General features: G+C 44.9%; 1 protein-coding gene across 2 annotated transcripts in view; it reads left to right on the top strand.

The window, feature by feature from the left end:
• TOMM40L (translocase of outer mitochondrial membrane 40 like) overlaps nt 1–9,684 on the top strand; it is a 48,310-nt gene extending 38,626 nt beyond the window's left edge. For both annotated transcript variants that reach the window (XM_029580388.1, XM_029580389.1), the window contains 2 exons: nt 17–119; nt 6,255–9,684. In XM_029580388.1, coding sequence (XP_029436248.1) covers nt 17–119; nt 6,255–6,394 — 243 coding nt within the window. In that variant the 3' untranslated portion in view covers nt 6,395–9,684. The remainder of the gene's footprint in view (nt 1–16; nt 120–6,254) is intronic.
• The last annotated feature ends 4,865 nt before the right edge of the window (nt 9,685–14,549 follow it).

The raw sequence follows: 14,549 nt of genomic DNA on the forward strand, positions 1-14,549 counted from the left end.
CCTGTTTCTCTTGCAGATTCAGGTTGGGGTAGAATTTGAGGCCAATACCAGGTTACAGGATACCTCCTTTGCCTTTGGATACCAGCTCAACGTCCCCAAAGCCAACATGGTTTTCCGAGGTAAGACGAACAAGCAGTGCGCCGGTCTTTCACGAGAGAGTCATCAAGTGCCTCACACTCACACAGGATTTGATTAGTCTGTGCTGGCGAGGATGTCTCAGATGATGTTAGACCAAAAAAAAATCTCACTCGACGAAAACAATATTCTCCTGTTTAAAAAAAAAAAAAAAGAGTACTTTGCATACAAAAGACCTCATAAACAAGGGCACCGACCCTGAACTGTGTTTCCATGGCGCCTGATTTACTCTTATAAAAATATGTAGTGCCATATAATTTATAATCATCGATCGGAACAGAATACAATTTCTGCAAGATCCTTGATTATATTTTTTAGGTAATTGTTTTTAAAAATACAGGTAAAACGTGTCCTTTTGCAAAACGTTGTTCTTAATCGAGGTATGCAAAGTAGACAAACCACTTATCTTAGGGACTCATGAAACTCACCACATGGCACTGCCTAGCACGCTACAGGCCAGTCCCAACATTCTGCTTTTCTATTAAATTTAAACAGCCGATGATTAAAATAGTCCTCTTCATCCAGTCAGACCAGTCCAGTTGAATGGGTTATGCCCACTGACAAGCAAAGGGAGGACAGATCAACAGGTTTGCTGACGTCACCCCCTTATATCCATCTGTGCGGACCTCGGCCTGCTAGCATGTCTCCAGCAGATGGTAAGGCACGCATCCCATGCTGTGGATTGAGGCCTGGATAGGAGGAATTCTAGAGAGCAGCTCCGGATTAGCCGCATATAGGTGCATCATAGTGAGGTCCGGTGTGCATCTAACCCAGCAGGTGTAGAAAGAGCTATTAGGGTCTGGTGGTGAGGTTATTGAAAGAACCTCTCACTTGGAACCGGGAGCAGCATATCAAGCGGAGGCCTCCTTCGATTTGGTGCATGTTTCAGCAAGTAGTATTGCTTCCCTAATGGCGGCAAGAAGGTTGCCGTGGTTGTGGAACCGGTCAGCTGACATTTCTAAAAGCAATTTGATGAAACTTCCCTTTAAAGGGAATCTGCTGTTTGGCAAGGAGCTTGAGAAGATGGCCAATATGAGGTAAGCCCAAGGTCCCTAGGCTTCCAGGCCCATAAGTTCCATAATGCCAGGAGACCAAAGCAGAGGCCTTCGTTGAGTGTGCAAAAGACCCGACCTTTTAGCAGATTTCAGTCCTTTCACACTACCAAAAGAGGTGGTGAACATGGATCTTCGGGAATATCTGGGTCCTCTCATAGTTCCCAATGAATATTCGGGGACACAATTTCTGATTATAAAGATAAGTAGCATATCTCAGTTTTATCAGGATTGGGTCCAAAACGCCTCAGATCAATAGGTCTTCGAGATAATTTGAGCTGATTACGCCTTGGAATTCTCCTATCCTATTTTGGGCGCTTTGATGGTTTCCCTTTGATGCTCCGCCATAAAGAAAGAAGTAGTGAGGGCTGTGCTGAAGAGGCTGCAATACTTACAGGTGGTGGTCCCAGTCACGAAACCTCAGCGGGGTTAGAGGCGATACTCCATTTACTATGTGGTTCCCAAAAAGGAGGGCTCTATCCTGGATTTTGAAGCAAGTCAACAAGTTTCTCAGGGTTTCACGTTTCAGGATGGATTTGCTGAAATTGGTCATAATGATGGGGGAGTTTCTGACCTCGTTAGATCTTACAAAGACTGAATTGGACTCAGTAACCAACAAAGGCCCTGACTTTGGTTTGGGAAACTTAAGTATGGGGGTGATCTTTATGCACGGGAGATGCTGCCATTATGGGGATGATCTGTATGGCACGGCAGATGCTGCCATTATGGGGGTGATCTGTATGGCACGGCAGATGCTGCCATGGGCTTGCTGGGCAGACTGGGTAAACCGTTTGGTCCTTTTCTGCCGTCATTTCTGTGTTTCTATATGCACATTCTAATAAAGAATTATCATAAAAAATTTCTTAATTTTAGGTGCTAGGAGAGGACATTTTCCATTTTAGGCCTTGACTTTTGGGCTATCTTCGGCCCCCAGGCCCTTTTCCAGAGTGGTGGTGGTATTGGCAATGGCACCAAGACAAAACTGGCTCATAAGACCAAAATCAGAGCAGGAGAGTGTATTCACCACCAAGAGTGGTAGAATTTTTGTAGAAACTAGGTTGGGTGGTAAACCTTTTCAAAAGGATATTTGCTGCCTTCTTAAACTCTGGAGTGCCTGGGGGTGCTGTTCAATACGAAGCTGAGTTGAGTTCATTTGACAGAGCAAAGAGTTCAGAAGTTATTTCTCCAATTTAGAATATAGAATTTCTCCTTCTAAAAGGTACAACAATCCCCATAGAGAGAGGTACGTCCACCATCTGCTGGAGACGGAGAATACTGGAGGGCTAAGATCATGTGAGGGTTATATGTACTGTGAGGTCAGCTTTACAACCTTACTCTGGCAGGGGAGCATAACCCATTAGTCCTGAGTCCATCTGGCTACATGCTAGGAAACATTCAATAATCCAATAGTATGGCGTTACCTACAGTTTCTGGGTTCTATGGTAATGTATTAGATCTAGTTCCTTGGGTGAGGGTGCATATGAGGCCTCTTCAGAATTTGAGCTCCTGGCTTGGATAACAGTGACAACAGATTCCAACCTCTCAGGCTGGGGAGCTCATTGTTTGGGCATGTAGATTAGTGAATATGGTCAGCCTGAGAAGCAGTGGTCCATCAGTCGTCTGGAAATCGGAGCAACCCATTTGACTCTCCTGAGTTTTGCGTCCGTTCTCAAAGGTCAGGCAGCCAGTGATGTCTGATAGTGCCTTGGTAGTGGCATATGTGACTCATCAAGGGGGCACCAAGAGTCTCAGGTATAAGAAGGGATGGGTTTGTTTCTGCGATGGGCAAAAGGGAATCCGAAAGTAATATCAGCTGCACCCGTAGGAGTGGAAAACATTTAAGCAGATTTTCTCAGCTGCAATGTAGTCGATACCAGAGACTGGGCCTTGTCAGATGTGGCATTCTATCGCATTGTGAACAGGTGGGAAGTTCCAAGGAAGGATCTGATGGCAGCCAACTTCAGTACTAAGGTGCATCAAAAGAAGAAAGGGTCATCCGGACTGGATGCCTGCCTTCAACATTGGCCATCAGATAGAACCATGTATGTGTTTCCCCTATTACCTCTAATAGGGAGAATCATTCAAAGGATATCGACATCCAGGCCTAGTAAGTTTTGTGACACCCCCCCCCCCCCAGACTGGCCGAAATGCCCTTGTTATGCAGATCTCATCTGGGTGTTGGACGGGAATCCATTACATTCCTTAGCAAAGAGATGTACTCTCATACGGCCCAGTGTCTTGTTTTACAGCCTGCCCCTTGAGAGGTCTCGATTAGTCAGGAAAGGTTATGCTGAGGATGTGGTGAACACTCTCTTTTAAAGGCTAGAAAATAATCTTTCTTCCTGGCGTATGCAAGGATTTGGAGGATTTTTGAGCAATGGTGCTCCAATAGACAGATTATTCCCAGGAGCGCCTCAGTGCCTTGTATTCTGGAGGTTTTTTTTCAAGAAGGCCTGAATAAGGGATTGGTTCTTAATTTCTTGAAGGTATAGGTTGCAGCTATTGCATATTATAGGGATCATGTGTCGGGGAAGGCATTATAGTTTCATTTGGATGTCTCGTGGTTTTTGAAGGGAGTTAAACGTATTAGGTCTCTGGTGAAAGATCCCATTCTTTCTTGGGACCTGAATTTAGTATTTAACTTCATGGCAGGATTGCAGTTTGAGCTGATTAGAACAATTTCCCTGAAGCCGGTGGTGTTTCTCGTAGTAGTTTGCTCAGCTAGCAGGATTTTGAAGTTGCAGGTGCTTTCATGTTGAGAAACAAAGGATATGGTCAAAATTCATATGGTGCCACCTTTTCTCCCGAAAATATTGGTTTTCTTTTGTGTAAACCAGATAAGCAGGATAATGAGAGTGAGTACAAAATTCTTCAGGGTTTGGGCTGAGGGAGAGCTCTTTTGAGATATCTGAAAGGGTCATTAATGGATTTAAAAATCCAACCATCTATTCATATTGTTCAGTAGAATTAAGAATGGAGAAGCAGCTATTAAGGCTTCAATAATGTGTTGGATCAAGGATGTCCTTGTGGCAACTTTACATCAACAAGGGCAAGTCCTCACCCCCAAAAAAATCATTCTACTGTTTTATTGGAAACTGCGGAATATGTTATAAAAATAAATAAAATAGAGCTCAGGGGTCGTCTTGAGTGAAACTGAGGCCTAGATTTTTCATTCCACTATAGATATAGCGCAATGAAGAACCATGGCCAGAAAAAGGCAAGTGTCGGTGATATGTAAAATATTATCACCCGCAGCGCTACCGGCCCCAAAATTTTGTTAACCCCGTCCTAACTCTTCCCCTTTCCTTCACTCTAATTTTAACATTGCGATGCAGTTGTTATCTCATGGTTAGGGCGATGTCGCACGTGATAATGGCCCATCGTGTTTTGAAAAATGACCTTGTAAGATTGGTTTCTCCACAGAGGATTTGTAGAGCAGTGACCCTGTCTTCTCTGCATTCTTTTTAAAAATACTATCGTTTATATATTCAGGCTAGAGAGGTGGCCTCTGCTGCAGAGGTTTTGAGAGTAGATTTGGCAGTGTCCTACCTTGCTCAAGAGTAACTTGGGAACATCCCATTTGTCTGGACTGGTGTGACTGGATGAAAAGGAAGGAGAAATTTGTTCTTAGCTAATAATTTCCTTGAATCAAATCAGACCAGTCCAGAATCCTCCTTCATCTGTCAAACATATTCAAAATTATAGATTTTGTTTGTTTGTTTATGTAAGCAGAACTCATTGGAAGGGCATACTGATTGTAAGAAAGAAAAAAAGAGAGGTTGTTTCATGACAGATGTGTACATAGTTTGTTTTCTGATTGGTATTGTTCCGAGAAGGCCTCTGATTGATCTGGGGTTTTAACATTTACAAAGTTAGCTTGTTATAGGTAATACTGGCAGGGTTGAGGTTAGCATGGACACCAGCAATCCTGTTAATCTGTGACCATCTGCTGGTCAGTGATCATAACCCATTCATCTGGTCTGGTCTGACTGGATTCAAGGGAAGGAAATTATTAGGTAAGAACAAATTTCTCAAAATAAAAAATCTGACTGACATAATGACTTTAAAAGTCAGGTTTCAGTGTTGCTCCTGATGAGCATTTTTTTTATTTGTAAATAGTTTATCAAAATGTCTCCAGAATAAGCCCAAATAATGTAGTTCAGCAGGACAGCTTCTGATAGTATCCTGTGTATCTATCATTACATAAAACATGCACTGAAAAATCTGCCAGGAAACACAGATACCACCATTCATCATAGCTGACATAATATATAAGACCAAGGGTCACTGAAGCTTGTTTAAATTCATCTAAGTTACAAGGGCTTAACTGGAAATATTTGCTATCTGAAGGCACCGAAAAACATAGAAAATGTTGGCAGATGTTTGGTCCACCCGGTCTGCCCATTAATACCTGCCTACTATGCCACTCCAGGCCTTACTGGATCAGTGGTTGCCTCCTTCCCTCTGTTCCATGCATGCCTGGATTCTGCCATTTTCATTCTATGGAAAATGCTTCCTTATGGTACTTTTTTTTTATTGAAGCCTGTCACACTGTCATGTTTGTTCCCTTCTCTCTTGTAGAGAGCATATCTTTAGCTCCCTCTCTCTGCTTACGGCTTACAGTGCAGGCTCTTGCATTCTGATTGGCCTCTACCTCGTCACTTTAGTTTTCTGGGTGCTTGGCCTTTGCACTGCCTGTGATTTTTTTTTCTTCCAATGTCCCAGCCCTGCTCAACTGCCATGTATGATCGGGAGGGTCCAAGGACAAGGCACTGTGACCTTTATTTGAAGCCACTTCATTCCTGCTCTGCCCAGCCATCACGGCAGCAGTCCTTGGCCTGGTGGGTTCCGCTCTGAGCACTTGAAATCCTATTCACATGTGTTGCTGTTGAACAAGGGCTGCGGTGTTCTCCCCTCCAGCCCTTGTCAGCTCCGTCCGTATAAGATGGGTCAGGAAATTTAAACCCGGGTCTCCTGTCCGGGCCCTCTGGCCGGTGCCAGGATCTTTCTCTTAGGCCAGAGGTTTGCAGGTGACCCAAGCCCTTAACCCTGTTTTCTTCTCCGCAGGCTCAGTGGACAGTAACTGGTGTATCGGAGGCGTGCTGGAGAAGAAGCTGCCCCCACTGCCCGTCACTCTGGCCCTCGGGGCCTTCATGAACCACTGGAAGAACAAGTTTCACTGCGGCTTCAGCGTGCTAATCGGGTGACCCCGGGGTAACCACCTCGGTCCTACTTTAAAGCAGGGACTGAAGGAAGGACACGGAACGGCTCTCACAAGCGCTGGAGAACGTTCAGCAGTACAAGAACACGAGGTCGTCCTGCGCTCCGGAATCCAGCGCGTGGAGTCCTCCGTGACCGATGGACTGTTCAGTATTAACAGGTTCCTTTGATGCTTAAAAAAAAAAAAAAAAGAAGAAGAAGAATCCAGGTCCTCCACAAACAGTTTATCTTCTCCCATGCAGCCGCTGAGGGGAGGTGGAGAAAGTTCACCAACGCAAGCGGGACCGGGCTAGTAAATCTTCCCGACCAGTAAGCCACCACCTGCCTCAGGGATCATTTGCCGGGACGGCCCTGACTGAGTGGCTGCGGCAGACTCTCTCCCCCCCCCCCCCACCCCCGTCACGGTTTCTCTTGGCGGGGGCATTTATTTATTCCTGTATTTATGATCCTGGTTCCTCGCGTTTGCCTTTTGATTGCTGAGCTTTGTGGTTGCCCTGCACTTTACTGGAGGGGGAAGAGAGACAGCAAAAGGCGGGACCTCTGCTGGCCTGCCTGGATTTTCTTCCTGTTGTGAGCGGACGCCGGGTCCCTGAAGTGGGAAAACGATTTTACCCTGTAGTGAATGGGGCCTTTCTCCTTCCACAGTTATGTAATGAAAAGGACATTATCTGGGGGGCGGGGGGAGGGTGCCTTGACTTTATTTTTTCTGTTGGTTCACAGCAGCCTTTGCAGGGTTTTTTTGGGTTGTTTTTTTCTTTTTTTTTTTTAATTGTCCCTGCGGTTTTTCCTGTTCCGTGAGTATTTGACTGGACAGAACTAACGGCACTACCTGCTTTTCTTCGACTGGTTCAGAAAGCGAGCTGTTGCCTAACTTCCCCATGCTGATTGGCTTTTGAGGAGGGTCCATGAGAGGAGTCAGAGATCCGCCCAGCCCAACGAGGCGCAGGGTCAGGGACCCGGCGTGGCCCGCAGGGGTTTCTCCTCCTCCATTAAAATTTTTGGGATCTCGGTGCCCGCCCTGCCCTGGCTGTCCGTATTGTGCGTTGACCGTTTTGGAAAAGAAGCGGCCATCGGCAGGATGGGCCGACCTTGTTTGTTCAATTGACTTGCACTGTGCTGCTGCAAACCCCACACCGAGGAAGATAAAAAAAAAAAATCAGCAGAAGCAATTCGGTCGCTGTTAAATTTCTGTGCAGTGGTCTGAGGGAAAAAAATAGACAGACCTTCCCGTGATGTGGGTCTGTGCACACCTCCCGGTGCGGTGCAGGTGCCGGGGTTTCTGTCCCTCTTCTCCCCCCCCCCCCCCCCTCCTGAACCGCCACTGCACGTTTCTTTCATTCAGACCCGTGTGCGACTGCCACACCGCATACATTTGTCATGCACCCCCAGGTTTGGCCGGGCCTCTGCAGAATCGCTTCATTAAGGTCAGAACTGGAATCGGAGAGCAGATGTGAGCAGACTATTTAAAAAAAAAATTATAATTTTTTTTTTTCTTTTTGTTCCTTTGCCTTCCATTTATTAAGAGCTACCCAGCCTGCAATCCTGGGGGTTGGGGAAGGCCAAGAACAAGGTTAACTGCGTTGCCTGTGAAATAATTCATCTAGCACGGGGTTGGGACTCTTGTGTTTTCCAAAGAGCTTTGCTGCGAGCAGAGTGGAAGGACGACCTCAGGGGAAACGGGGGCCCAATCTGTCTCCAGGCGGCGACACGGGTTTTGCCTTTTCGTGGTTGCTCTCGGTGCTTCTCTTTTGGAACTGGCAACCCATGGGCTCATGCAACAGGGAAAATACAAGGCTGCGGTGAGACCCGGCGACGTCCTTCGTAACATCACTGGGCAGCACGACGCCTCTGGTGACTGGCTCGTACATTAAAGTGTTCGATGGATTCTGGAAAAAGTGTAAAATGCTTTGCATCGGGAGTTGCAGAGTTTGTTATGCTGCTCCTCCTGCCTCACGTTTCTTTGGATTAGAAAAAAAAACAACTTTTTTTTTTTTTTGGTCCTGAATGTGACGTGAGTGCCCCAGGCACCCAGGGGCTATTTTATAATTCCCCCTTGCTTTAACAAGTCGAGCCGTTCTAGCTTTTACTCTGAGTGGAATCGGCTCCCCTGAGCAGGTTAGGGGGGGGGTTGGAGGGAGCCTAAAATAAGATCACCTCAGACCTCTTTAATTAGTCTCAGAGTAGAAGCCAGAACGAGTCAGTGTTATACAGTAATGGTCTTTGTAGATATGAGATCGACTTTTAAGTTTACAGTCTCACGCTGAGCTTGGAAGTAATATTTTATATGTACCAACCGAGGGGATTCCTCAAGGGCTGCAAGCAGGTCTGGTTTTCAAGATCTCCACAGCAGGTATCTGATGGAAGAAACCAATGAATCTGCATATTTTTTTTCTGGTTACTCTGATTTTTGGCCTTCAGGGAGGGCAGTTGTGCCCGCTCCAGACCTAGAAGACAGATGGGCCACAGTATCCTTCTGTACTAACGAGGCCTTCGGCTAGGCCCGCTGTGACTGCTCTGCGGTTTCCCAGCTCAGATCTGCTGCTTAAATTAGCTTCTTTCTGGGGTTTAATTATAATGCACTCCTACTGCACAGGGCGAATGGATTATTCAGCTCAGGATGCGTTCTTCCTGGAACTTAGGTTAACCTCGGCCTTGTCACCTAATTGGTGAGATTTTAAGGCAGGAAAGAACACGAGCCGAGGTCTTGATTCTGTGGGGGGCTTTTTTTTCCCTCTGTGGTGTTATCAAGAAAAGGGATTTCAAAGTAGCAAAGCTCCCTGTAGAATATCGGCTTTCCTCTTTACCAAGTCTGTTTATGTGGCTGCTCATCTTTCCGTTTCTGTTTGCATTTATTTTCTCCCTTGGAAATAAAAGCAAGCTCCTTTTAGCATGGCCAGGAGCCCCTATTTTTTTTTTTGTAAACTCTTTTCATCACTGTGGCGCTAGTTAAGCTTCGATTTATAATTTAGCCGTTGCCTGGTAATATGTTTCTGATGGTGAACAGCACAGAAACACCCTGATTTTCTTAAATCTCTTGTGCTGAGACCAACTGTAGAAAAGATGTTTTGATAAAATGGAATCCTTGCATCTTCTGGGGAGAGGACCAAGGTAGATTTCAGAGCGCTGAAGAGGAATCGGATGCACTAGCTTAATTACTCAAGGCCTGAGCTTGTCTTTTGCTTATGTATGCCACTGTTTTCAGCCCTTGCAAATTGTGTGTGAATTATGTGTACACTATGAAATAAAATTCACCTCAGCCGTCTGTGCTGTATTCCCATGGGCCTCTGATGAAAATTCACTCTTCAGCTCCCTCTGCTTTACGTGCGCTTGGTGCGATGCCTGCGCGATCCGCGTATCACCCTGACCATGTTGTAGTCGCGCTTTAAGCCTGCATTGGGTTCTGTTATCCGTGCTGTATTCATGCTGTACGTGTATCATAGGCTTCCGATAAGGTTCAGCCACAGCAGTGCCCCAGTTTCATTAGAATCCTTGATGGTGGGGTGGGGGGGGGGGGGGGTAGCTAAATTGAAGGCACTTTTAAAGCCATTAAATATTAATCTCTCCTCAGGACCTAGAGGTACAGACCTCTGTTGTTTTGTAAGCTCAGGTTTGTTACCATCTCTCGGTAACTGCGAGGTCGCTCCTCTAAACAGGGAGCCTAGTTTTTCTGCGGTCCCAATGCAGCTTCCGGGGCTTTGCACTGCTGGAGTTTCGATAAGAGAACAGAACAACAAGAGGAACCTTTAATGAGTTTTGTTTTTTTTAACAGCCTCGTTAATTACCAAGAAATGTATCTCTGGCACGGTTGCTTTTGACCAGTTAATTGAGCGGATATGAGTCTCCGGCAGCTGCACACAGGCATCCTGCAGCTCTCATTATCCACATTCATTATTCTCTCCATGGAGATCTCTTTTTTTAAGTGCAGTCCTAAATATGGATCGCCAGCTATTTGTTTCAAGGTATTTGTTGCCTGCTCCCTACCCAAAGGCGAAGCACGTAACGGGCACGAGAAACTATTACGAATAACAGAAAATTTAAACCATGCCCAATTTACCACCTAGCCAGACAAAAATCCCACCACTTCAACTCCCCAACCAGAAAAAGGTAACCTATGAGGCTAAATAAAAAAAAAAAAAATCATGCGCAAAATATTTATTAACGTTAACAGCAATTCAGGTGTATTATGTTTTTTTTCTTCAGCCCAGTCCCCCCCTGCACTTGATCTGCTGCCGCTCGGATGTTTCTGCCCCTTCAGAAAGAAAAGGTGTTTTCAGGCCGGGCAGCAGGCGATGTATGCGCCGCCTCCTTCAACTCACGGTCACTGGCCATCTGGCCGGGGACTTGTGCCTACGTGGCTCGCCCCCTATCCAAAAACCCTTTTTTCCTAAAGGAGTACAAAAGCTTGAGCGGCGCTGAACCAAGATTATTGGTTATATAATTTAATACATTCTTTGTGGATACTGTTTGTCTTAACCCGCCTATAAATAATACACATATTAAGCAAAAAATAAAAAAAAGTAAGCCACCATAATCAATAATACAGGATCAAAGAAGGTAAAATAAAATGTCTAGTCAGAACCACCATTAAAAATGAATTAACATTTCAGTCCTGTGCACTTGAACATCAGCAGTCATGAAAAAATGAAACTCGTAGTCTTGCTTTTACCTCTCATTGGGCTTGGAGTCCCTGCTTTTCTTACAGAAACTGGAGCTACAAGCCTACAGATGTAATATGAGCCAAACCAGGACTGGCTCAGCATCCCCCTGCCTGACCCTAGTTCCAAAGTTTGCCTGGTCACGTGTACTAGCACAGGGTTTCTCAAGCCAGTCCTCGGGGCACACCTAGCCCAGGGGGCAGCTCTATAATGAGAGAGGGTGAGGTGGCCGCTTCAGGGGGCAAACATTTTAGGAGCGGCAGCAAGCATCCTCCAAAAATAACTCTGCAATGGCCACCTCATCTTCAACTTACAATTTGGCATGCTAACGCCAGCTGGGTTCCTACAACCCACTGGCAGGAAGACTGCAGCTCCCAGGATAAGGTGCTGGCCAGGGTTCCCACTTCCCTAGGAAGGCGACTGTGCGGGCACCACTGGATGATTTGCTGGCAGAATTCCCAATCTCTGCTAGCAGGAAAAGGACCCTATCACAGCAGGCACGTTGGATGACTGCTGGCGGAGTTCCCACTCCCTGCTAGTAGGAAGACGACCCTGCGGTGGATCGCATCTGAGCATGGGAGTGAGGACGTGTATGGGTGAGAGAATGAAAGGACATGTGTGTGTGAGAGAGGCAGCATGCTTGTGTATGTGTATGTGAGAGAGGCAGCATGCTTGTGTATGTGTATGTGAGAGAGGCAGCATGCTTGTGTATGTGTATGTGAGAGAGGCAGCATGCTTGTGTGTATGAGAGAGAAGCAGCATGCTTGTGTGTGTGTGTATGAGAGAGAGGCAGCATGCTTGTGTGTGTGTGTGTATGAGAGAGAGGCAGCATGCTTGTGTGTGTGTATGAGAGAGAAGCAGCATGCTTGTGAGTATGAGAGAGAAGCAGCATGCTTGTGAGTATGAGAGAAGCAGCATGCTTGTGAGTATGAGAGAAGCAGCATGTGTGTGTGTGTGTATGAGAGAGAGGCAGCATGTGTGTGTGTGTGTGTATGAGAGAGAAGCAGCATGCTTGTGTGTGTGTATGAGAGAGAGGCAGCATGCTTGAGTGTGTGAAGCAGTTTTTTTTTGTGTGAGAGAGCTTGTGTGTATGTGAGAGAGAGAGGGGATAAAGTTTGTGCACCCCCCCCCCCCCCTTTTCCAATCCAACGACAATCACAGGGCGACAGGAAGCCAAAAGATCCCAGGTATGGACAATGGGGAGTTTTCTTTCTTATTAGTTTAAATTGTAGGATGTTATTTAATATCTGTTTAGAAATCTTATTGGGATTTTGAATTGGATGATCTGTTTGTCAGTTGTGTTTGAAATATTTCTTCTTTCTATAGTTTTCATGTTATGAGTGATGTATTATATTTTGTGGTTTTCTTATTGTTTTATGAGGTTTGATGATTGTTTTTCCATTGTTGTACTGCATACAGTCTGGCCTCTTGTGGTTTCCAGTTCAGTTTTTCTCTGCACGTTTTTATTTTTACTTTACAGTGTCTTTATTCTGTGTTTGGTGAGGGTCTGTCTGTTCTGCATGTGGGATCAAGGTGAGGTATACTGGCATGCAGTTTCTGTGTAGGCATCTATAACAGCCTGCCTTGTTCTGTTTTACTAATAGGCGGTGTATTAATGTTTTAGGGCCTGGTGTAATATATGCAATGTTGCCATTTGAGTGCTGACATTTAGTGCTGTTTTGTTATGGGAGGTTTACTAAATTGTAATAGTAATTCAGTTTACATATGGCTTTCTGAGGGCCGAACCCTTATCAAATGCACTTTACAATAGGTCTAATGCCATATGGGTTCAAAGTGTCTTTTTCTTTTTTGGCAGTGTGCTCTGGTTGGTCCATTGCAGTCCATGTAAAAAATAATATACATGTCGTGATGTTTTTCCTCAGAAGACTATGAATGTCCTTTTTCTTGTAAAATCTTTTATAAATGCATAACTTTTTAATTATGTATGGTGAGGGCTGGGAGGAAGGCAGTAAAGTAATCTCCTGGTGACATTATAGTATTCCCACACACCTTCACTTTTCCTTAAGAGAGACTATATCTATCTGGCTTTATAAATTGTACAGCCGAGTATCTGGCTAAATCTATCCAATCAAAATTTGAGCAGGTAAATTTAGGCCTGCTGTTTGTGCAGCCAGGATTACACAGCTAATTTTCAATGTTTAGCACTAAATACCGCACTAAGTGGCTAAATTAAAAATCCTGCCCCAGGAATCATTTGTTCTGGCTTAAATATGTGATGCAATTTGAGCTGCACTAATTTGACTGGTTAGAGGAGCCGGATTTATAACTAGGTAGATGTACCCACCTAAAACCCAATTTTAGTAAGGTAAATCTTTCGAATATAAGCCTCATATTTTATATGTTTGCAGGATAAGAGCCGACTTGAAAAAGAAAGTTTTCTTACTTGTCTTCAAAGACAAAAATCTTGGTTTCCAAGAGGGAGCACGTGAGCTGAAGATTGTCTTGGTCTCCAGTCCTATGTCACAGATGCTCTCCTGATCACGCACTGCAGGCGTTCTTGAGCTCCATAATCCCCATCCTCAGATCTTACACTTTCCCCATAAGCCCGCATTACCTGTGTCTTTTTTTTTCCTCTGAATCACACGCTTTACTCCATTAATGTATGTGTACAACACCAGCAACCCACACTGGAGACAATTTCTTTGAACCTAGAAAAATCTCTTCCAGTGGAGAGAGCTGAATAGTGGAAGGTTCCTGGGATCCGCACTGGTGTTTACATAAATTATCTGGAAAAAAGGTGATCAAATCTGCAGATGCCACAAAATTATTCAAACTTCTTAAAACAAACGGATTATGAGAAACTGCAGAAGGACCAAGTGAGACTGGAGACTGGGCAATTAAATGGCAGATATTAATTTAATATGGACAAGTGCAAAGTGATGCCCATAGAAAAATATAATGCTAACTATTGGTACACAGCACTGGGTTCTCTTAGTCACTACCCAGGAAAAAGATCCTGGAGTCGTAGTCAAGAACATCGAAATCCTCAGTTCAGTGTGCAGTGGCAGCTGTTTAAAAAAATATATATATATTCAGAAAAGAATGGGGAATAAAATGGAGATTGGAGAATATCATGCTGCCTCTGTATTGCAGCTATAACTTGAGTATTGCGTGCAGTTCTAGTTGCCCCATCTCAAAAATGATAAAGCGGACCTAGACAAGGTGCAGAGAAGGGCAACACAAATAATAAAGGAGATGGATGGCTCCCTTAGGAAGAAAGGATGAACAGGTTAGGGCTCTTCAGTTTGCAGAAGAGGCGACTGAGAGGACTGGAGGGTGGCCAATCCGATGCCAATTTTTAAAAAGAGCGGGGGTGATCCAGGAAACTGTAGACAGGTGAATCTTGTGTCTGTGCTGGGCAAAATGGTGGACGCTAGATTTTTCGAGGGTGTAAATAAACACGCGGATAAAGGTGAGCCAGCTGATATATAGTGTATTTTGATTTTCAGAAGGGCTTTGACAGAGT

The sequence above is a fragment of the Rhinatrema bivittatum genome, chromosome 16 (genome assembly GCF_901001135.1).
Source record: "Rhinatrema bivittatum chromosome 16, aRhiBiv1.1, whole genome shotgun sequence".
Classification (NCBI taxonomy): Eukaryota; Metazoa; Chordata; class Amphibia; order Gymnophiona; family Rhinatrematidae; genus Rhinatrema; species Rhinatrema bivittatum.